The sequence below is a fragment of the Malaclemys terrapin genome, chromosome 14 (assembly GCF_027887155.1).
Source record: "Malaclemys terrapin pileata isolate rMalTer1 chromosome 14, rMalTer1.hap1, whole genome shotgun sequence".
Taxonomy (NCBI): Eukaryota; Metazoa; Chordata; order Testudines; family Emydidae; genus Malaclemys; species Malaclemys terrapin.
The window spans coordinates 17,976,021-18,000,593 of record NC_071518.1 but is presented as its reverse complement, the minus strand read 5'-3'; the positions used below and the strand labels follow the sequence as shown (position 1 = coordinate 18,000,593).

The following is a 24,573-nucleotide window of genomic DNA, read 5'->3' as shown; positions in this document are numbered from 1 at the left end:
AGCTGCTACTTGGTCTTCAGTGCATACGTTCGCCTCACACTATGCCATCGTTAGACAGGCCAGAGACGATGCGGTATTTGGTAGGGTGATCCTACAATCCACGGTACTTCACACCGACCCCACCGCCTAGGTAAGGCTTGGGTCACCTAATTGGAATCGATATGAGCAAGAACTCGAAGAAGAAAAGATGGTTACTCACCTTTGTAACTGTTGTTCTTCAAGATGTGGTGCTCATATCCATTCCAAACCCACCCTCCTTCCCCTCCGTTGGAGTAGCGGGCAAGAAGGAACTGAGTGGGGCGCTGAGACGGCCAGGGTATATATCCAGCGCTATGAAGGCACCACTCCAGGGGGCTCCATGGCCGACCCTCTGGGTGTTGCTAGGGTAAAAGTTCTCCGTCGGCCGTGCACGCAGCACGCGCACACCTAATTGGAATGGATATGAGCAACACATCTCGAAGAACAACCGTTACAAAGGTGAGTAACCGTCTTATCTACGTGCAACTCTATGCCTTTATTTGTGCACACAATTATTGTGATTGTGTGTGCAATTTGGGTAAAGTTTGTACTTAACTGCATAATTATCTATCCAGACTACTGCAGTACCACATATTCATATATGGGTGCATAGTTGCAAGCAGATTTTTGCTTGTAGGACTTGGGACGCTTACAAACAAACAAAAACCCTGGCTTATAGTGTATTTCCTGCTGAATTTCCAGTTTTGGGTGGACAGTGATAAAATATTACAATCAAACCTTAACGTATGGCCTGATCTTGGTAAGTACTGGGAAGCTACAGCGCTCATTGAAATTCAGATCAGGTCCATGGTAAAGTTGTTTTTCAAGGAACAACTTCTACAGAAGCAAGGTTTACTATAACTGCAACTCAGTATGACCCCAGTTCAGCAAAGTACAGAAGCACATGCCTACTTTTAAGCACATGAGCAATTCCAGTGGCTTCAGAGAGACTAGTTACATGTTTAAATATCTTGATGAACTGGGACCAATAGCTATAATTGCAGTTTACATTTTGAAATACATTGAAGCTATATGGAACTTTCATTCTACTTCATTATCCCCAAATTTACTATAAACAGGTTGTAATATACACTGCTACCTCGATATAATGTGACCCGATACAACACGAATTTGGATATAATGCAGTAAAGCAGTGCTCCGGGGGGGCGGGGCTGCGCACTCCGGTGGATCAAAGCAAGTTCAATATAACGTGATTTCACCTATAACGCGGTAAGATTTTTTGGCTCCCGAGGACAGCGTTATATCGAGGTAGAGGTTTATATTGTAACTGAATAGTGGATTTAGGATTTTTATTTTTTAATGTTTAAGCTATTAAAAATATAAAAATGAAACCTTTTTCAATATACTATTCAGTGTAGAAAGACCACATTTTTATTTTATTTTCTGCTTTACAAAGCTGAGAAATTGTCTCTGAAAATAAATGAATATTCATTAAATCTGAATGATGCAGAACAGTTGAAAATGGATCTACAGATTAAAGAGAGGAATCTAGAGGACTACTGGAAGAAAGTAAAAAAAATTTTACACAGAATAGAACTTCTTGAAAAAGAGCATGATGAGGTAGGCACATTTATTCAAAATACAGTAAACCTAAGCAAATCTCTCAAAAGAAAGCTTTCTCCTCAAGAGTTTAGGGAGAAATAGGAAGTAATACATTAGATAATCTCAGTAAACTGTAAAAGTGGGAAAGAATTGGACATCAGAAACTATGTCCTACACCTCTTCCCTTTGGCATTACTGTATATTATAAAAAGATAGAGATGAGGGGAGGCACTCAGAGAAGGGAATGAATACAAAGTTGAGATCCTAGTTTTAGTGCATTGCGAGAAACTGTACAAAATATATTATATTGTAGAAAATCCAGTTCTGTAGTACTTAGTATGCAGTTAATCCAGGTTGAACAGTGTGGCAGAAAAAGGATACCCACTTTTTTTTAAGTGTCTGTAATGGGTTGTGCTCACCACCTCGGTGGCTCCTGTTGGTCACTCCAGGAATTAGCTCTGTCCTGACCGCGGAGCACCCTCTGTGGGTGGTGTCCCACCCGTTGCCTGCTCGGCTGTGCTGTCTGGGACCCACGTTGCTCCCTGGCTTGTGGCGTCCTCTTCTGGACACAGCCCTCCGGCTGTGGCCCTACTCTATTCTCCCCTCTTCCAGGGGGGTATCAGCAGTCCTCAGTCTGCACCTGCTTTCGGGCAGCCCTCAGGGACAAGGCACAGTCCATCGGCCATGCTCCTCTGTGGTAAAGTGTGCTGTAAGGGGGGAAGGGAGGACCCAGGCCCGCCCGTTACTCTGGGTCCCGATCCAGGACCCTCTAGCAGCAGCTCCCTTGTCCCTCCTTCAATCTCCTCTTCTCCCTGTGAACTCTGGGCCACTTCCCCTTGGCCTGTGCACCTTCTTGGCCCATTTCCACATTTGTGTGTGAAATGCCTGTGCAGTCATAATAACTTAATGCACAAATGTGTACTCAAATTAAGCATCCAAATATCTAACTCTAAAATGTAAACGCTTAAGCCTTCTTATGCTAGGTCTCTGTTTATAACTTGTTTGAATTGATAGATCCAGGTAACTATCATGGTTTATTGAAAAGTAATAGTCTATATGTATTTCAAATTAATTAAAATGTTTCTTATGTTTCAAGGATATATACAGCAACTTTCAAACTGTGGAAACAGTACATAGCCATCAAAAACAGTATCCAGCTAAAAAAGCTATATACTTTCTGTAACATAAGGGAACAAATCAGATAAAAAAAAAAGCCTTGTAATCAACCCTGTGATAGAAATGGAGATAAAGAACCCGAATTATGCCAAGTGACAAAGCTAGAAAATAGTTGTGTGAAATGATTTAGAATCATGCTAGAAAAGCTGTAGGCATATTGGTCTGAGTGTAACAGAAAAAGATGCTGAAATATTCAGATAGAGCTCATTAATGTATACAGATTATTCAGTGTTATATAGTACTGTATCTGTCTTGTTCAGCATGCAGTTCAGTCTTTCCTTGATGGTTTCCTATGTCTGCCATTACTATCTGGTCCCTTTAGGTAGTTAGTAGCCAAGTGCTCAGTGACTTAATTTACATGAGTCCCAGGCTTCTAGAACTGCTCTGTAATACGACCCAGTTTATTGCTTTCAGATCCAAGTTCTCACTAGGTTACAGTTCCTTTAAATTATTTCTCATAGCTTTGCTGGATTTCTTGTTAACAGTATCTAACTAGAGCCAGGCACTTCTGCAGCTTTGTAGTTAACAGGATCTACCCTCAAATTGCCCAGGTCTGTCTTCTTCTCACCCTACAATAGGATTTATTAATGCTTTGTACAATCATTAACTGGTATTTTTGTAATATAGGAAACAGTAAGAAGACAAATATTTGTTGATATACCTCAGGAAGCAGTTATGCAAACGACATCAAAATACCATAAAATGAATGCCAGTGACCAAAAAGCAAACACTAAAAGAACACATACAAAAATGCAGTGTTCACAGCTAAATTGTAAGTCTGATGATTTGGTTGGTACTACATCTGCAAATAATCAGTCATCCAAAAATGGAATATTAAAGACTGTGAATCTAGTAGATGCTTCTACCAGAGAGAGTGAGCAAAATGTTACTCTGCATTCAGCTGATAATCTACACCCAGGTAGTGTACAAAAAAGTCATACTACAAATGAACGAACTGCTTGTGAGAAGAAACAGTCTGTTCCTCAAGCAAGGTATAGTATTTGATGTCTCAATGCAAAGTAAAAATGTAAAGTTGCTGTTCACTTAATGAAAATTTCAAAATCAAAAGGTCATTTTATTTAATTATTTTTTACTAACTAGTTCTTTATTGTGAGAGAAAACAGACAACTTTTTGGTCACCACAGCTTTTCTTAGGTGTAGATGTAGTATCTTTGACATCTTAGATCAAAGAAAATAGAATCTCAATGCAATAAAGAAAAAGGAAAAGCATTTTGTCTTTGTACTCTAGATGAAGTGGTTGCAGCTATCTCAAATGCATTTATAGGTACTATTAAAAATCTGATATAAGATTAAATATTTAAACTATAAAATCATAATATTTTACCCCCAGTTTTCTCTCACATTTCTTTTCATAGAATCATAGAAGATTAGGGTTGGAAGAGACCCCAGGAGGTCATCTAGTTCAAACCCCTGCTCAAAGCAGGACCAACCCCAACTAAATCATCCCAGCCAGGGCTTTGTCAAGCCGGGCCTTAAAAACCTCTAAGGATGGAGATCCCACCACCTCCCTAGGTAATCCATTCCAGTGCTTCATCACCTTCCTAGTGAAATAGTTTTTCCTAATATCCAACCTAAACCTCCCCCACTGCAACTTGAGACCATTGCTCCTTGTTCTGTCATCTGCCACCACTGAGAACAGCCTAGTTCCATCCTCTTTGGAACCCCCCTTCAGGTAGTTGAGGCTGCTATCAAATCCCCCCCTCACTCTTCTCTTCTGCAGACTAAATAAGCCCAGTTCCCTCAGCCTCTCCTCATAAGTCATGTGCCCCAGCCACCTAACATTTTCATTGCTTTCCGCTGGACTCTTGAATTTGTCCACATCCTTTCTGTAGTGGGGGCCCAAAACTGGATGCAATACTCTAGATGTGGCCTCACCAGTGTCAAATAGAGGAAAATAATCACTTCCCTCGATCTGCTGGCAATGCTCCTACTAATGCAGCCCAATATGCCATTAGCCTTCTTGACAACAAGGGCACACACTGTTGATTCATATCCAGCTTCTCGTCCACTGTAATCCCCAGGTCCATTTCTGCAGAACTGCCACTTAGCCAGTTGGTCCCCAGCTTGTAGCAGTGCATGGGATTCTTCCTTCCTAAGTGCAGAACTCTGCACTTGTCTTCATTGAACCTCATCAGATTTCTTTTAGCCCAATCCTCCAATTTGTCTAGGTCACTCTAGACCCTATCCCTACCTTCCAGCATATCTACCTCTCCCACACAACTTAGTGTCATCCGCAAACTTGTTGAGAGTGCAATCCATCCCATCATCCAGATCATTAATGAAGATGTTGAACAGAACTGGCCCCAGGACAAATCCCTGGGGCACTGACTGCCAACTAGACATCGAGCCATTGATCACTACCCATTGAGCCAGACGATTTAGCTAGCTTTCTATCCACCTTATATCCATTCATCCAGTCCATACTTTTTTAACTTGCTGGCAAGAATACTATGGGAAATCGTATCAAAAGCTTTGCTAAAGTCAAGATGTATCACGTCCACCGCTTTCCCCATATCTACAGAGCCAGTTATCTCGTCATAAAAGGCAGCCAGGTTGGTCAGGCATGACTTGCCCATGGTGAATCCATGTTGACTGTTCTTGATCACCTTCCTCTCCTCCAAGTGCTTCAAAATTTCTTGCGGACCTGCTCCATGATTTTTCCAGGGACTGAGGTGAGGCTGACTGGTCTGTAGTTCCCCAGATTCTCCTTCTTCCCTTTTTTAAAGATGGGCACTATATTTGCCTTTTTCCAATCATCCAGGACCTCCCCCCCAACCGCTACAAGTTTTCAAAGATAATAGCCAATGGCTCTGCAATCACATCAGCTGACTCCCTCAGCACCCTCGGATGCATTAGATCTGTCCCCATGGACTTGTGCATTTCCAGCTTTTCTAAATAGTCCTTAACCTGTTCTTTCACCACTGAGGGCTGTTCACCTCCTCCCCATACTGTGCTGCCCAGTGCAGCAGTCTGGGAGCTGACCTTGTCTGGGACCGATTCTATTGGCCATGGATGAAGACTGATGTGGAGCAGTATTTTAAGACCCGTGCCCGGTGTATACAATGGAAGATTCTACCCACGAGAGGTGCTCCACTATTTCATCGTCACAGTGAAGGCCTTTTGGATTTGGTCTGTATAGATTTTCTCACAATTGAACCTGATAGCAGAAATACTTGTAATGTGCTAGTCATAACTGATCATTTCACAAGGTATGCACAGGCCTTTCCCACTAAAGATCAAAAAGCTTCTACTGTTGCTAAAACTCTTGGGAGAAGTACTTTGTGCATTATGGGTTGCCCAAGCAGATGCACTCAAATCAAGAATGGGATTTTGAGAGTCAATTAATTCAGGAACTTCTGATTATGCTAGGTATAAAAAAATCTAGAACACCACCTTATCATCCACAGGGAGACCCACAGCCTGAATGATTTAATCGGATCCTGCTTAATATGTTGGGAACCTTGAATACCAAACAGCAATCTAGATGGAGCCAGCATGTTAGCCATCTTGAGCATGCTTACAACTGTACCCAAAACGAGGCCACTGGGTATTCTCCGTATTTCCTAATGTTTGGACGTGAAACACAGTTACCAATAGACCTCTGTTTTGTGGTCTCAGTGGATGGGTCTTCCCACCAGTCTTACCTCCAGTATGTGGCTAATTTAAAAAAGGACTTGTGTGCTGCTTATCAACTTGCTCAGGTAGCATCTGATAAGTTGAACCGGGCAATAAAGACTGTTATGACCAGAAGGTGCGATACTGTGATCTGCAACCCGGTGATCGTGTTCTGATAAAAAATCTTGGGCTCCCTGGAAAACATAAACTTGCAAACCATTGGGATTAGCAGCCCTAAGTTGTGGAGAATCAAATGCTCAGGCTACCTGTATATCACCTAAAGCCTGAAAAGAATGGTGGCCCATTAAAGACTTTACATCGAAACCAACGCGTCTGGGGCAACATGTCAGAATGGATGACCCATCAGATATCGAGTCTACCCCTCTACCCAGATCATCTAACCAAAGGACAACTGACGTCTGAAAGTTCCTCCCACAACTCCATAGGTGGTACTAATCCTGTGCCTGGCCCTGCTACCATGATGGACATAATTGGTCCCCCAATCAGAAACTGATTCTGAGGAGGTTTACCCTGAATATATATCTATGTATCATGAACCCTCAGATATGTCTCCTGGGTCTGTTGTACTGTCACTTGAGCCAGATCAACCTGAAAGCGCAACTAGCACACCCCCTTTAAATCCTGAAGCTCTTTCTATTCTTTCCTATGGGAGAAGTTCATAGGGAGGGCGTAGATATATGCAACAATCCCCCTGTGTCTTCAAGTGTAGGGAACCAGGTTGCTACAGATGTTGCTCCTTCTACAATGAAGACAAAGCTGACAGAGTTTTATTAACACCTCCTGAAGGGGAGGAAGAAGGGATGGCACAGCCCTTAAGGAGGTCCCAGCAAGAAGTCAGGTCCCCATGGTTAACATATGATGTGGTTGGAGACAGCAATGAGGTGTCTATCCCCACAGTACATCATGGGGTGATTGTGCTGAAAGATTTGAAAACACCTGTTGAGACCAAACCAGAATATGTATCCTCTGAGGATGAGCTCAAGTGTTTTTCGTGATGGTGCTCACCTCAGGCTAGATGCCTAAATTGTGTCTCTTCTACTGGGCCTATACTTTACCCTCCATTGAATGTTTCCCTAGCTAGCAGTAGAAATTAAGAATGTATGTATTATATTGTAAATTAATCTGGTTTTCTTCTTTGTTCTGCTTCCTTAATGGGGACATTAAGGATTTTTCCGGTTGGGGGAGAAGGTAGGCACCCTTTACTAGAGGGGCCTCTGAACTTTATTGGGAGTGTTCCAGTTGGGAAGATCCTGTGTGATGCAATCTAGCCTTATAGACTACAACTCCTATGATGCTTGGGGAAAGGGTGAGAAACCTTAAATTAGAGTGAATAAATGAAGACTCGGCACACCACTTCTGAAAGGTTGCCCACCCCTGGGTTAGACAGACACATCAGGGATAGTTTAGCTATACTTGGTCCTGCCTCAGTGCCTGGGGGCTGGACTAGATGACCTCTCAAGGTCCCTTCAAGCCGTATATTTCTATTATTTTAAATGTTATTGTGAGATTTGGTTTTAACTTTCTTAATGTGTTTTTGATCTTTCCAGTGAACACTTGTTTAAACAGCCATCAATGACTGTTCAAAATCTGAAACAGGCACAAGTAGCAGGTACAAATAACTGAAGTATATTCTTTTTTTCCAGATAATGTTGTATGTTATGGATTGTTATTGGAAATAAAATATGGTCCATATCGCTTACCTTTAAAGCTATATTTTAACATACAGTGTGTATCATACTGTATGTACACTCCCATTCCATTATGTACAGTGTTATAAATTTGTTAATATTTGCGTAGATTTGGAATTTTATATTAAATAACTATTAAAATGAGAATCTATTTCTTTTGTTTAGATATTATCTTCTAAAATGTTTTACTTTAGTATTTTTTTGTAAAATATTTCTAACATTACACAAGATAAGTTTAGATAAATGTTTTCTGCTATGTCTGAAAACAATTTTGGATTGCGCAATGAAAGCCATCAATAGTACAAGAATTTGTTTTGACCTCTGCTCTAAATATTGGATAGACAAAGGAAACAATCTTGTGAACTGGCATTTAAGCATGTGTATTGTTCCATTTTGATTTCAGTGGGACTATTCGTGCATTAAATTAAGCACATGTGTAAATGTTTGTAGGATGGGGCATAAGGGATTAGTGTTGATCTCTGCTTCATTATAGCCAGTGTATTTTTCATATTTTGGTTCTGATCCATCTAATCTTTATTCTTGAATAACCTATTGACAATTTAGAGGAGTAAGAATTTCTCATCTGAATAAGTGTTTGCGTGATTGGTACTTTAGAAAGGGCCAAATTGTGCTCTGTTACATCACTGTAAATCAAGAGTAAGGACTACTACATGTGTAAGGTTTTGGAGGATCAGACTCTAGATTTGAAATAAATACAATGAACCTGATATCCAACTTCATCATATCTATTTTACACAGTTGCACCAGGTAAAACTGGTATGATCAAATGAAAAAATCAGGCCCATTGCATACAATGAAACCAAGATAAATACTGAATTCCCTGGAGTTAATCTGAATTTACACTAGAGTAACTGAAATTCCCATTTGACCTATAGTATTTTTTTATTCTTTGCTGTTGTGTAAATTAAACATCTATATGTCTTCTAGAAATGTAAAATAAAATTGGACTTATGTATACTGTGGAGAAGTTACCAGCAGAAAGACAGTTTGCTTTTTCCATCCTAGTGAAATACACTTTTTTCAAATTTAGAAACAGTTACATTTTGTTCAAACTCAACAAACAAGGAAATAAGTATTCCAATTACTTCTGCATCTCCTAAAATGACAGACTTAAGGTGCTCAGGTAAATGATATTTATCTTAGACTCTTTATTATGATTCCATAAAAATCTTTTTGTCCCATAAGAAATACATTAAATTACTTGATATTACATTGATTTGACGCATTTACAATACTAATAAATCTGTTGCCTGTAGCCTATTTTTCTCCCCAGTGATAAAGTGTAATTGTCCCCATCTGCCACTGGGCAGATTCACCAGCCAGAGCAATCTAAATAAAGCCCACATGCTCAAGTTTAGGTCCACATCCTTTTCCCAAACAGAAGATTTGGATATTTTCCTGCTTTCTGTAAGCAGAAAGGGGAGAGAATATATTCTTTCTCTGCTAAAATAGGTCTCCTGACTACTACATCCCCACCCTGCTCCATTGCTAATCCCGGATCTCTCACTAAGCTGTCTCAGCAGTTGCTGCTTGCAACCTGCAGTCGCATAACCTGTCATGTGCTTTCTGAACTCAGTCCCCTCAGTCTTAAAGGGGCAAGCTAACAAACTGGGATGTGTGAATTTGCCAAAGGACCAACACCCTGTCACAGACTCACACTATTTTTTTAAACTTATATTAATATCCAACCTGTTGTCTAATCCTGTACGCATATGTTTGTGGCTAAATTGTAGCATTAAGTCACAGCCATTTAATGGGAACACTGCAAAACTGCAATGCTCCAGAGGGTACAGTAGCTATGCCACTATTAAAGTGGTTGTAGTATGCAGTGCCTTTCACTTCTCACACAGGTGTTAGAAGCATGCTGTCATCCCTCTCTGGCCACTATATACAGCTTTGTCTCTGGCTCTGGGCACAAGGACTTCTTGTACTTGTAGGGTGACCAGATCACAGGGATGAAATATTGGGACGCGGGGGGGGCGGAGCAAAAAAAAAAAAAAAAACCGGCGGCGGAGCAAAAGAAGTTTTGCAGTGTTGCAGGGGCCGGGGGCATTAGCAGGCCCCAGCCACGCCACCGGATCACACACCACCGGGAGGTGGGGGCATTGAAGGAGTTGAGCCCCTGAAAAAATCTCATCCTACCACAGCCACAGTGGTGGGGGCACAGCTTTTCTGATTTCAGGGACACGGGGCGGGGGGAGGAGCGAGCAGTGATGGAGCATTGGGGGAAGAGGCGGAGTGGGGGCAGAACAGGGGCGTGGCCGTGGGGGAAGGGGTAGAATGGGGGAGGGGCTCTGGGTTCAGAGCTCCAGCCAGGGCCCAGAGCTCTGCCACTGTCCCAGCTGAGGCTGAGAGCTCTCGGCTGACTCCCCCCATGGCCCCAACCGAGCTCTCTGCCCCCTCTTCCCTGGCTAGGGCCATGGGGGGGAAGGGCAGAGCTCTCAGCCCCATCACTCTCCAGCCAGTGCCACGGGGGACTGAGAGCAGCAAGCAGGGACAGGGGCTTGGCTGGAAGGGGTGTGGCCTTGGCCAGAAGAGGGAAGCTTCGCCCACTACTCATGCCCCAATGTGAGTGTGCAAAGGGAACAGAGGCTCCTTGTGTTCTATCCTGTACCTTCCTTGTACTTCTACACAGGGTCTATACATCATCTGGCTCTTTGTGGATATAATTTATTTTCCATGGACTTAATAAAAACAAATGTATGTTTTTGGAGAGCTACTACAAAGTGTTAAACCGGCATTTTCAAAAATATACATTTTAGGGCCAGTCTTCCTTGACATGTATATGGAAATCTAAGAAAAAATTGAACCCTTTTTGGGCAGAACAACAAATCTGCTGGGTTTAGCAGTGGCTCATAGAATGCATGCTGGGGCTTTAGAACAAGGGTTTGCTGGCTGCATCAAGGTTGAACGTTGCAGAACATGAAAGAAGAAAATTAAAATAAGTGTCACTATTTGGAAAGACTGTGGCATAAGCTCTACAAACCACTTTGAAGACATTTTTAACAAATAGATTTCCTACATCTACATTTTATATATGCTATTTCTACAACGTAGGGTTTTTGTTTTTCTTTTTCCAGGATGTATAACAGTAGGACTGCCTTTCAATAGCAGAAATTTTAGCACGATCTTGCATACTTGTCCACATCAGTGTGATCGTCACAAAGTCATTCTGGAAGCTGAAGAGAGATATAAAAGGGGACTAAGAAAATCGGTTATCTGTAATAACAGTAGTTCTGAGGCTTTTAAGAGTAATTATGAGGATTTTTTATAATAGATAAGGGTATAGTTTAAAAGGTATTTGTAATTAGTAATTTGTTTTGACTGATTCTGATCTAGTAATCTGACATTGGTGTAACTCCATTAACTTAATTGGAGTTAGTCATAATTTATACTGGTGTATACTTGAGATCATAATTAGATCCCTGGTCCCTGGGAGTAGAAACTACAGTATACATCTCTCTTGTGTGTTCCTTGGTAATTGGCTGTATATCCCAGGGCCACCCAGAGGATTCAGGGGGCCTGAGGCAAAGCAATTTCGGGGCCCCTTCCATAAAAAAAAGTTGCAATACTATAGAATACTATATTCTCGTGGGGGTCCCTGCGGGGCCCGGGGCAAATTGCCCCAGTTGCCCCCCCCCCTCGGGGTGGCCCTGGTATATCCTCATTATGAACTTGGATGAGGCTGTCTGTCCTCTTAGCCAGAATTAGTAAGTCCCTGCCTTCTACCATTAGGAAAGAGTGAATGAGTGCATGACAGCACAACAAGCCCTTTCTCATACCAGTATCACTTCCTCAAGGATATGAGAGGCTTAGAACTCTTGATTGAGATGGTGGGTGAGGGAAATTGCATCCTCAAATACATGTAGCTTTCTACTGAAAAAAGAAGAGACTGGATTTTTAGAATGAAAGATTTTAGCTGATCGCATTTATGATGATGATAAAACGATTGTCCTGTGCTTTCCAGAAATACTGTTGACCCCAGCTAAGAAAGGAAGACTGAATACAGAGTCAGCAACCTTCAAGAGCAGAAAAAATCTTGAGGAAAATTTCCAAAGTAAGGGCCCAGTCCTGCAATACTACTTATTGTATGAGTAATTCTATTACAGTGTACACAAGGGGTATTTCTACACAAGCCTCCCAGCCCAGATCCAGACTTCTTGTATCAGGGCTTGTGTTAATATGCTAAAAACAGCCACGTAAATGTTGTTTTTATGTTCTGGCTTGGGCTGGAGCTCTGGCTCTGAACCCCTCCCACCTTAAGAGCCTGAGCCACATTGTAAAAGCAACGTCTACCCAGTTATTTTTAGCATGTTAGTATGAGTGCCACTAACACAAGTCTGTGGATCCTGACTTGGAGGCTTGCTCCCATGTGCTACGTAGACATACCCGTGCAAGACTTAATTGTGAGATCTTTTGTATGGGGAATTATGTCCTCCTCTGGGTACTCTACAATATTAAGCATAACTATGTCACTCCAATAATAATGGTATCTCATTTCGGTGCAGCAGAAAATAGAGAAATAGGCATTTTTGCTTTTATTAGCAGGAAATTGTGGATGGATTTGAAGCAATGGGGTTCCCGAACTGTGGTGGAAGTAGAGCAATAGAGGGCATGCATCTCCCTATTTTGGCACCAGACCACTTTGCTACAGAGTACATAGACAGAAAGGGCTACTTTTCTATAGTTATGCAATTGTTGGCAGATCACCAGGGATGCATCACCAACATCTGTGTTGGCTGGTCAGGGAAGGTGCATGATGCATGCATTTTAAGAACACAGAAAATATGCTGCAGAGTGCCTAGTAGTTCTGAAAGCACCCACTTGTTACTGTACAGTGTGACACAACTCATAGGATCAGTGATAGTAATAATCAGACATTTACAGCAAACACCACAAAATCAATAGGTGCATTGACTGTTATATTGATAGATATACATCAAGCACCACACAATTCCTAACAAGCCCCAAAACATCAGGGGCAGGTTGAGCACAGAAAGCTATAAGCAAGGCCTTTCTTTCCTGACTGGGAGATTACTATTGGCAATGTTGAAATGCCTGTAGTGATCCTGGAGGACCCAGCATACCTCTTGGTCCCTGTACACCAGCCACCTTGACAGCACCAACGAAGGATTCATCTACCTGTAGGTGAAGCTGAATGTGCTTTAGTAGGTTGAAGGGACACTGGCATTGTTTACTCACAAGATTGGATCTCAATGAAAAAAACATCCCAGTAGTTATACCTGACAGCTGTGTCCTGCATAATATCTGTGAAGCAAAGGGGGAGGATTCTTAGGGTCAATATAAATAACAGTGTTTACACTCACACTGCATCAATGTCAGTACATTTGCCCGGGCTCAACGCCACTTGTTACTGCATCACTGTAACCGAGCATTTTCATTAGTGGAAGACAAATTTAAGTGTAGACACATGCATAACTATGTCACCATACAGTTAGGGCAGCGTACATCGCCCTAACTGTAATGTAGACCAAGCTATTGACTTCAGTGGATTTGCTCCTGATTTCCACTGATGTGAGAGGAGAATCATGCCGGTTTTGTCGAAATGCACATTGACAGGTTACAACAAGATCAGAATATTCTTGCAGACTTTGCCTATACATATTCACAATTGTGAATTAAGTAAGGAATTTACTAGTAAGTACAAAGTCAGAATTTTTACAGTATTTTAAAGCACTTTCCCTGGAGCAAAAGCATTGTATCGTAAATATTAAATGCAAAAAAAGGGAATTTTTTTCAAGAAATGAAAAGCTTCAGCTTGATAACCTAGGAGGCTGAAGTCTTCTACCCATTCACAGAACAGGCACAGTGCAGGACAGCAGCAGTTGCCCTTGTAACTGCCTCCCAATAATTTGCATAAACCTGACATGTACCAACAACTTTCAGAATGAGAAGGGAGTTCAATATTCATGGCTCATTCATTCTTTAGTCTCTTTCCCTTTATTCCCTTTATTGGTTACTGGTGCCATTTGTGATAAGAGGAATCTTGGTGTGATATACATCTGCACTAGGGCTGTCAAGTGATTAAAAAATGAATCGCGTGATTAATCACACTGTTAATAATAGAATACCATTTATTTAAATATTTTTGATGTTTTCTACTTTTCAAATAAATTGATTTCAGTTACAACACAGAATACAAAGTGTACAGTGCTCACTTTATATTTATTTTTATTACAAATATTTGCACTGTAAAAAAACAAGAGATAGTATTTTTCACTTAATAAAAGTACAGACGTGCAATCTCTTTATCATGAAAGTTGAACTTACAAATGTAGAATTATGTACAAAAAAACCTGCGTTCAAAAATAAAACAATGTAAAATTTTAGAGTCTGCAAGTCTACTCCGTCCTACTTCTTGTTCAGCCAATCGGTCAGACAGACAAGTTTGTTTACATTTGCAGGAGATAATGCTGCCTGTTTCTTGTTTACAATGTCACCTGAAAGTGAGAACAGGCATTCTCATGGCACTATTGTAGTCGGAATACCAAGATGTTTACGTGTCAGATGCGCTAAAGATTCATATGTCCCTTCATGCTTCAACCACCATTCCAGGGGACATGCGTCCATGCTGATGACACGTTCTGCTTGATAACAATCCAAAGCAGTGTGGACTGACACATGTTCATTTTCATTATCTGAGTCAGATGCTACCAGCAGAAAGTTGATTTTCTTTTTTGATAGTTTGGGTTCTGTAGTTTTTGCATTGGAGTGTTGCTCTTCTAAGACTTCTGAAAGCATGCTCCACACCTCATCCCTCTCAGATTTTGGATAAACCTTGGGTCGAGTGCTGTAGCTATCTTTAGAAATTTCACATTAGTACCTTCTTTGCGTTTTGTCAGATCTGCAGTGAAAGTGTTCTTAAAATGAGCAACATGTGCTGGGTCATAATCTGAGACTGCTATAACATGAAACATATGGCACAATGCAAGTAAAACAGAGCAGGAAACATACAATTCTCCCCGAAGGAGTTCAGTCACAAATTTAATTAACACATTTTTTTTAATGAGAATCATCAGCATGGAAGCATGTCCTCTGAAAAGGTGGCCGAAGCACGAAGGAGCATACTAATGTTTAGCATATCTGGCACGTAAATACCTTGCAATGCCGGCTACAAAAATGCCATGCAAATGCCTATTCTCATTTTCTGGTGACATTGTAAATAAGAAGAGGGCAGCATTATCTCCTGTAAATGTAAACAAACTTGTTTGTCTTTGCGATTGGCTGAACAAGAAGTAGGACTGAGTGGAGCTGTAGGCTCTGAAGTTTTACATTGTTTTGTTTTTGAGTGCAGCTATGTAACAAAAAACCCTACATTTGTAAATTGCATTTTCATGCCAAAGAGATTGCACTACAGTACTTGTATGAGGTGGATTGAAAAATACTATTTCTTTTCTTTATCATTTTTACAATGCAAATATTTGTAATAAAAAATAATATACACTCTGTGTTCTGTGTTGTAATTGAAATCTATATATATGAAAATGTAGAAAAACATCCAAAATATTTGAAATTTATTAATGGGTATTCTTATTGTTCAACAGTATGATTAAAACTATGATTAATCACGATTAATTTCTTTTGTTGATCACATGAGTTAACCGCGATTAATCGACAGCTCTAATCTGCACTAAGAATTGGATTGAAACTCCCAGTCCATATCTCAGCCTCTAAACTTAGTTCATAATCTCTCTATAATAAATTTCAGTCTAATGGGTGTGGATCAGTGTGTCAGTTTACCCCATAAAATATGAGAACTCTTATTTCTACTTTTAAGATAATTCACGAGGGATTCTCACTTAAAATGAAGTGATTGTGGTATCTCAGGCACAGCACCAACTATATCCATACAGTGCTAGTGACTGACACTGTTTTGTATTATTAATGACCATAGTTTAAAAATAGCCCAAAGTTATGTTCCAAAATCCATATTTAGGCTCCTAAATAAGTGTACTGATTTTCAAATGTACTGAGCATGCAGCAGTACCCACTGAAGTCAATTAGTGCTCAATGCTTTTGAAAATCAGGCCACTTACTTAAGAACCTAACTTTAGGCTCTTACTTTTGAAAATCTTGGGTTTATATTAGTGTCCAAATTAACAAATTGCTGATACCAAGTTACTAGTTAATTGGTTCATTTATTCTCCAGATTCCAAAATTGGTTATCATTTTTTCCCAGAGAGATTGGCCTGCCAGCATAACCTTTTCCAAATTACTGACTATTTTCAAGTCATCAGCCCCTTTAGATTGATATGACGTGGCATCTGGAAGGCAAAGATTTCCTGCCTGGCACATTCTTCTAGTCCAGTGCAACTAAATTAATAATATAGCTGGGAAGAGGATCTTCCCTTGAATTTTGGTTCCTAAATCATTACCTTGTTTGTTGTGTTTTAAAAGGTATTCGTTTGACTCCTATGAAGAAAACCCAAAGTAGTATTTCAAATATAGATGACAACTTCAACAAAAATATTAATTTCCGAGAAAAATATAACTTAATGCCTACATACACAAAAAGTGAGTATTGCCATAAAATTAATCACAGAATTCAGGAAGTTGTAAAATCAATTTTACTCTGTCTCTGATTGAGGGCATTGCAACTGGCTGTGCTTCACACATCTATGCTCATCACTGGAAATCAAGGTATGAGAATTTAAAATGATATATACTATTATCTTCCAACTTTAATAAATACAGATGTTGACTTGTGAGCATGGTCTTCTGTCATCTGTTGGTTAGTTACTTCTACTGCACGTAAGATATAACCCCTTGTATATTTAATGCATCAGTGATGTTGATGTAACCTTAATGCTGGAGAAAAGATACTTTTATATTATTTGAGTATTAGAATTTATAAAATAAGTAACATTCACACTTTAACTTTTTTTAGAAGAACTGCTGCTTTACATTACCACGTTCGGTTCTATCTTAGATTTCAATTAGTTTAAATTAACAAACAGATGGGCTTGTTCATAACTCCACAGCTCTCCAAACAAACCAAGACACACGCTTGAGGAAACAAACAGTCAAAGAGAGACACAACACAGAATATCAAGGCTTGAATGAGAAAAATAAATATTCATTTGATGAAGATGAGGTGAGTTATGAGGCCAGATAATACCCTCACATATTTTCATAAAAATCCAAATAAAGTCAATACCTGTGTGTTTTTTTAAAATGTCTTTATTGTTATTAGTGTAGTCACTTGTAACAGGAACCCAGCACCAGGATGAATGACCAAGTTGAACCCTAGTATAAACAGGTGCATCTCCATTGATTGTCAGTGCACTTACACCCACCTATGTATTTAGTACTAATTTTTTTTTCAGCCCTTCACTCTCCTTTAACCACTCCTGGGTCTCCCCTTCTGCCCAGTACATGGTCCCTGTGGCCACAGAGTGGGGGGCTGGAGCTGACAGATGGTTGAGTCAAGATGGGACAGCTGGGACTTGGGTGCTCCCCCAGTGAGGGGGCACGCTAGGCAGGTAAATGTAGTCAGAGGACGGAGGATGGGACAGGGTTCTTCAGAAATCGTCTCCCTGCCATAGTTTCCACCACCGCCTCTGGTTTCATTAATAGGCAGTAAATCTCAGAGCCTAAGGAGGTAAGGTCTCTGAGAGACACTGCACACACATTGACTATTCTGCTGTCAAGGCAGCAGTTCAGGAGGGCTATGAGTCTCACCAAACATGAGACCAGGTTCAGATTCTCACTTCCATCTCCCCTTTATTGGAAAAATCACGATATTGGGCTAATTTAGCAATTTCTGTGCAATCTGTGAAGGAAGCTGCCCTCCACACCTTAGCCATTAGGAGTGTGTTGGCCTTTTATCTGGACTGGACCAAACCCTTAGGACCCCACCCAGACTGTTTGTCTCTTTTGCTGCCAGAGATAAAGGGATATCTGTTTCCACCCAAAGACTTTCCAGTTGTATCTTCTCTTATGAAGCTGCTAATCACCCTGTTCATAGGGTTATAGCCCATATGACCAGATCTCAATCTACTTCCATTTCCATGTTGAAGAATGTGCCCATTACAAAAATATGCAAAGCTGCCACTGAGGCTTTGATTCACACCTTCTCAAAACACTATGCCTTACTGCATGCCTCCAGGACAGATGCTATCTTTTTACTAGTTTCAGAGTAACAGCCGTGTTAGTCTGTATCCGCAAAAAGAAGAACAGGAGTACTTGTGGCACCTTAGAGACTAACAAATTTATTAGAGCATAAGCTTTCGTGGACTACAGCCCACTTCTTCGGATGCATATCTGCAGTACATTTTAGACCAGGTTTTGAAGCTTCCACCTCCTTCAGGGAGTACTGCTTAGGAATCAGCTGAAGTCACCCATAGGGACATTACTTGAAGGAGAGATTGCTTACCCTATACAGTAAGTGGAATTCTTTGAGTAATATCCCTGTGGATGCTCCACTATCCGTCCTCCTTTTCCTTTGCATCAGAGCAGGGGTCGGCAACGTTTGGCACGCGGCTCGCCAGGGTAAGCACCCTGGCGGGCCGGGCCAGTTTATTTACCTGCTGACGCGGCAGGTTCGGCCTATTGCGACCCCCACTGGCCGCGGTTCACCGTCCCGGGCCAATGGGGGTGGCGGGAAGCAGTGCAGGCGAGCGATGTGCTGGCCGCGGCTTCTCGCCGCCCCCCATTGGCCCGGGATGGCGAACCGCAGCCAGTGGGGGCCGCGATAGGCCGAACCTGCCGCGTCAGTAGGTAAATAAACTGGCCCGGCCTGCCAGGGTGCTTACCCTGGCGAGCCACGTGCCAAACGTTGCCGACCCCTGCATCGGAGTCTTGTCTTGAAGGGACTTTGTGGTAGAGAAGGAACTGAGGGTGGTTCACCCAACACTGCCCTATATATCCTTGGCAGGGCTGGCTCCAGCTTTTTTGCCGCCCCAAGCAGCGAAGTGGGAAAAAAAAAAAAAGATAAAACCGATCGGCAGCACTTCGGCGGCAGCTCAATTGTGCTGCTTCCTTCTTCGGCGGCAATTCGGTGACGGGTCCTTCGCTCCCTCTCTTCTTCTTCGGCAGAAGCTCAAAGAGGAAGAGAGGGACTGAGGGACCCGCCGCCGAATTGCTGCCGAAGACCCGGACGTGCCGCCCCTTCCTTCGCTGGTGCCTGGAGCCGGCCCTGATCCTTGGTACGGGCACAAGAATAGTTAGGAGGTATGTGCAGACCAGGTGCAGCTACCAAATCTCTGCTCAAAAGTGCCTGGGGCACATTTATTGTACAAGATAAGTAACCTCTCCTTCTGTCATTCTGTAGGCCTCTATAATATAAGAACTAAGATTTAATAATTATGTTAAATGGTATTCTTAATGACTTAAATTATTTTTTCCACTTCAATGCTATGTACTTTTACATAATTTTTAAATAAGTCAGAATAAATACTTACAGAGCACTGAAAGTCTTTCATTGGACCCACATGCAAGAGCTTTAAAAAAGAGTAAACGAAGAATCCGGAAAGATTTTACAACAGAAGAAGTAAACTATCTTTTGAGTGGCGTAAGGAAAATGGGCCATCACTGGAATTCAATTTTGTGGTCCTACCCATTTCAGAAAGGACGGACAAACGTTGATCTTGCTAAAAAATACCGCAAGTTACAGATACATGTAAGGAAAATTTAATTTTCTAATAGTCTCTTTATGCTAAAGTTAAAAACTGATTTGAATTGTAACCTCTAATTGCATTTTCAGTTTTGCTGAAATGAGAAAAGTGTGAGATTTTGTGCTGTGCCTTTGAGGCACGTCACAGAAGTTGCAGCCCAGGGGGCAAAAGGGCTAAAGTGACTGTAAGCCACCTTTTGTGCTCCCCCCAGTTCTGGCTGCTCCCATTTGTAACTGAGGGCTTGGCTACACTTGCAAGTTAGAGCGCATTAAAGCAGCCCTGGGCGCCCTAGCTCACTACCCGTCCACACTGGCAAGGCACGTAGAGCACTCTGACTCCAGGGCTAGAGTGCTCCTGGTACTCCACCTCGGCGAGAAGATTAACACTTGGTGCGCATTGGCTGAAATGCCCGGGTGTTAGTGTGAACGAGGTGTTGCATTACTGTGCTCTGATCAGCCTCCGGAGAGTCCCATAATCCCCTTAAGTCAAGTGGCCACTCTTGTCATTGTTTTGGAATCACTCCAGGCATGCCCTTTGAAACCTCCGATATGCCCTTTGAAACCTCCGTTTCTGACAGCCTGCATTCTTATCTGCTCCGAGACAAAGCAACCATTACTGTGGAATGCTGTGTGTGAGAGAGAGAGAGGCGAGGGGGGTCTGCTGCTGTCTTACAAGACAGCCTGCTGACATGCTCTCAGCCCCCCAAAAACCCACTCTCTCTCCCCCCACATACACACAACACACTCCCTGTCACATAGGGTTACCATCCGTCTGGGTTTCCCTGGACATGTCCGGTTTTTTCAGCGTTAAATGGCCGTCTGGGGGGGATTTCTAATCAAGTAGAAATGTCCGGGATTTCCCCCTTCCCCTCTTGCAGAGTGCGGCACAGCTGATTGGATGGCTGTGCCTGATTGAAAGCCACTCGCAGCCACTGGGGCCTCTAGCAGCCAGAGTCCCTCCCCCGCCCCCGCTCCCTCCTCCCCCGCAGAGCAGCGCAGCAGTATTTGAGTCCACATGGAGCCTGCAGCTCTCCCTCTGCTGGGGGAGGGGGGAGCAGGGCAGGCAGGGGGGTGCAGAGGCTGCAGGGCGAGGAGGAGCAGGGCAGGCAGGGGCATAGAGGCTGCAGGGGCAGAGCAGGCGGGGGGTGCAGAGACTGCAGGGGCAGGGTGTGCAGGGGCTGCAGGGCGAGTGGGGAGCAGGGGGCACAGAGGCTGCAGGGGCGGGGGGCTGCAGGGCGCACAGGCTGCAGGGCGAGGAGGAGCAGGGCAGGCAGGGGCATAGAGGCTGCAGGGGCATAGAGGCTGCAGGGGCGGGGGGGTGCAGGGCAAGTGGGGAGCAGGGGGCACAGAGGCTGCAGGGGCAGGGGGTGCAGGGGCAGGGCAGGGGGGCACAGAGGCTACAGGGATGGAGGGGTGCAGAGGCTGCAGGGCGAGGCGGAGCAGGGCAGGCAGGGGCATAGAGGCTGCAGGGGCGGGGGGCAGGGCAGGCGGGGGTGTGTAGAGGCTGCAGGGCAAGGAGGAGCAGGGCAGGCAGGGGCATAGAGGCTGCAGGGGCAGGGGGGCACAGAGGCTGCAGGGCAAGTGGGGAGCAGGGAAGCACTTAGCAACCCCCAACAAGATCAGAGCGGGAGGGAGGAGGGGGAATGCAGGGTGCTCAGAGAAGGGGGCAGAGTTGGGGCAGGGACTTTGGGGAAGGGGTTGGAATGGGGGTGGAGAAGGGGCGGAGTTGGGGCAGGGCCGGGGGTGGGACCGGGGCCCCGTGGAGTGTCCTCTTTTTTAAATGTTTGAATATGGTAACCTTACTGTCACACTCCACCCCACACCCCTCATTTGAAAAGCACGTTGCAGCCACTTGCATGCTGGGATAGCTACCACAATGCACTGCTCTTTGGGGCTACGCCAGTGCACTTGCAGCTGTCAGTGTGGATAGATTGCAGCACTTTCCCTACTGCGCTCTACGAAGGTTGGTTTAATTCAAAGTGCTCTACGTCTGCAAGCGAAGCCATGCCGTAAGACAGCCCTAGTTGCTCGCTGTGACTGTCTTCTTCAAGTCCTGTGCTGGGAGAGAACTACATCTAGGACTTTTAGAGCTCCTTAGCGTCATTCCAGCCCCATTACTCTGAATACAAGGGCCTGAATACGTGATAATCTCACACAAGATCCCTAGGATAGTCCAACATATTGACTAGGGACTGGAAGCCAGGAATTCCTGAGTTCTAATTTCTCTCTGACAATAACTTGTTTGGCCTGGGGCAAGTTTCTCTATGTGTATATCAGTTTTCTCTATCTGTAAAATGAAGATGATTTTTATTTACCCCTTATGCAGGGTATGAAGGATTATAATTGATTAGCTAATATTTGTAGCATGTTTTGAACAACTATCAGGTATTCTTCCTCTTAACCCTGTTCTATAATGTGTAGTAGATCTTGTATCACAATTTAGTGTGTGAAAATACCAGTTTGTCTTGACATTTACTATTTTTTTTCTAATTTTACAGAGGAATGAAAATAAAGAAGATCTGTAACATCTTTCTAAAGTATTTTATATTCTGCTAAAGAATTTGGAAGTTTAAAGGACAGAATTATAGTATAAATGAGTTAGGTACTGTTAATATGCCCTCTACATATTTCACTTCAGATTTTTTATTGTGATTTGTATAGGGCTAGGCTCTGATGTAGACTTAAGTGAAATGTATTTTGATCAGTATTTTCAGAATGCTAATGTACATTCATTAAATAAAATGTATACCAGTAAAATGAAAATGCTTTAACTTTACTACAGAGGCACACCTCAAAAAAACCCAGAACAAAACTATTTGCATGCAATATTTAACTTGACCTTCCAGTGCTTAACTGGAATATTTGTACTTGCTTTAAATATCTCACTTGCTAAAACTATATTACAAATCATTTTATCCTCTTTTCATTTTTGCACAAAAGTTTAACATTGCTAAATTGATATTTTATGCCACATACTGATACATTTTAAAATATTTTTGTTGGCTCCATTTTTATTTTCTTGCTCTTTTTTCTATTCCACTGTCCCTGAGATGGAACAAGAGCACATCATTATCTTTAAGATATAGCCATTTCTACCTTTTTTTCTATTTTATACCACACTTATAGATGTTATTGCACTTGGGCTTAGTACTCTGAAATGCTCAAGTTTATTTAAAATGCTTTGTGTAATTTTTATCACAAACCATAGGCACCGACTCCGTGGGTGCTCTGGGGCTGGAGCACCCACGGGGAAAAATTAGTGGGTGCTCTGCACCCACCAGCAGCTCCCCACCCTGCCCCCCGCCCCCCAGCTCACCTCTACCTCCTTCCCTGAGCGTATCGCCGAGTCCTGCTTCTCCCCCCGTCCCTCCCAGCGCTTGCGCTGCAAAGCAGTTGTTTCATGCGGCAAACGGTGGGAGGGAGGGGGAGAAGGAGGAATGCGGCGTACACGGAGAAGAGGCAGGGCCGGGGCGGAGATTTCGGGAGGGGTCTAATAGGGGCAGGGAGGAGGTGGAGATGGGGTGGGGGTGGGGCCGGAGGCGGGGGGCGCGAGCACCCACCAGTGCCAAGGAAAGTTGGTGCCTGTGTCACAAACTACCCTGCTGTGTGTGTATATAGAACTAATATTGAAAGCTGCTAAAGTTGAAGGAGCCCAATTATCATGTACACCTATACCAGAATGAATAGGAAAGCAGGATATAGCCATTTTTATTTTTAGAACATTACTTATATGCAGTCCTTTATAAAGCTCAGTTATGGGCCCTGTCTTTAGGGGCTTACTATCAAACTAATTCTGTTTTGGATGTTCATTTAATTTCCATTTTTTTGTGTTAGTAGCCATTCTTCCTTTACTCTGAAGAGCAGTGGGTACTTTAAGCTAGTGTTCTTGTATGCCCTTTAGACACGGTAGTAATAGTGTTGGGAATGCCAGGAGAAGCCCTGATTAGAAGGCCCCAGCCCTGGGAGGTTGGACTGATGTCTCACTCTCAACTCCCAGAAATAAGCAAACCAGAGAGCCAAGTTATCTTAGGTTTCCTGCAAATGTGGAGCAGTAATACAGTGGTTGAAAGACCCTCAAAGGACAGAAGGGCTGGGGCTAGTTTTTATTTCTGTTAATTTAGTTTTCGTTCCTTTGTCACCTTGGAAATTGGGACTAGAGGCCTAGCCCTAGAGCAGCTTCCTGACAACAATGCAAACCCCCTGATAAGGCGGGCTGACATAGGAAGCAGTCCACAGAAGAAGCAAGCTATCTGATCAGACAAACAACCCCTTGTTACAGGCTCCCTGAGCTTAGAATCCAGGGTGGAGGGAGGGACTGGGTTCCTGTACAGCCTCACCACAGAGGCTAGCATGAAGACCCCTGATAAAAGGATCAGAAGGACTACTGAGCTCGGATCTGGGCTGATGACCTGATGTAGAGTCATGGCAGTACTGTTGAGTTGAACTCTGGTTTTCCCTGAAAGTGGTTAGACTAAACACAACCTGGCTGGAATGCTGAGTCACAAAACCAGGTGGGATAGCAGCAGACCTGAATGGCCAGCCAGTGGGGCTACATAAAGTAAAAGCCCTATAACACTGCACCAAGCCACAAGGTGGTGCATCAGCTGGTGAGTCAGTTTGGGTATATCTGCACTGCAATTAGACACCTGCAGCTGACTTGAGCTAAGAGGCTGTTTAATTACTATGTAGACATTCAGGCTCAGGCTGCAGCCTGAGCTCAGACCCTATCACCTCACAGAGACTTGAACCCAGGCTTCTGCCCAAGCCTGAATGTCTAAACCTCCATTAAAAGGCCTTTCAGCATGAGCGCTAGTC

The 24,573-nt window shown here is 43.0% G+C and overlaps 1 protein-coding gene across 1 annotated transcript in view; it reads left to right on the top strand.

The window, feature by feature from the left end:
- Positions 1–22,646, top strand: part of TERB1 (telomere repeat binding bouquet formation protein 1) — a 44,077-nt gene extending 21,431 nt beyond the window's left edge. The window contains 10 exon segments of the mRNA XM_054048557.1: positions 1,436–1,599; positions 3,385–3,749; positions 7,962–8,038; positions 9,160–9,246; positions 11,204–11,374; positions 12,091–12,180; positions 16,542–16,658; positions 17,126–17,238; positions 19,549–19,764; positions 22,257–22,646. Coding sequence (XP_053904532.1) covers positions 1,436–1,599; positions 3,385–3,749; positions 7,962–8,038; positions 9,160–9,246; positions 11,204–11,374; positions 12,091–12,180; positions 16,542–16,658; positions 17,126–17,238; positions 19,549–19,764; positions 22,257–22,283 — 1,427 coding nt within the window. The 3' untranslated portion in view covers positions 22,284–22,646.
- The last annotated feature ends 1,927 nt before the right edge of the window (positions 22,647–24,573 follow it).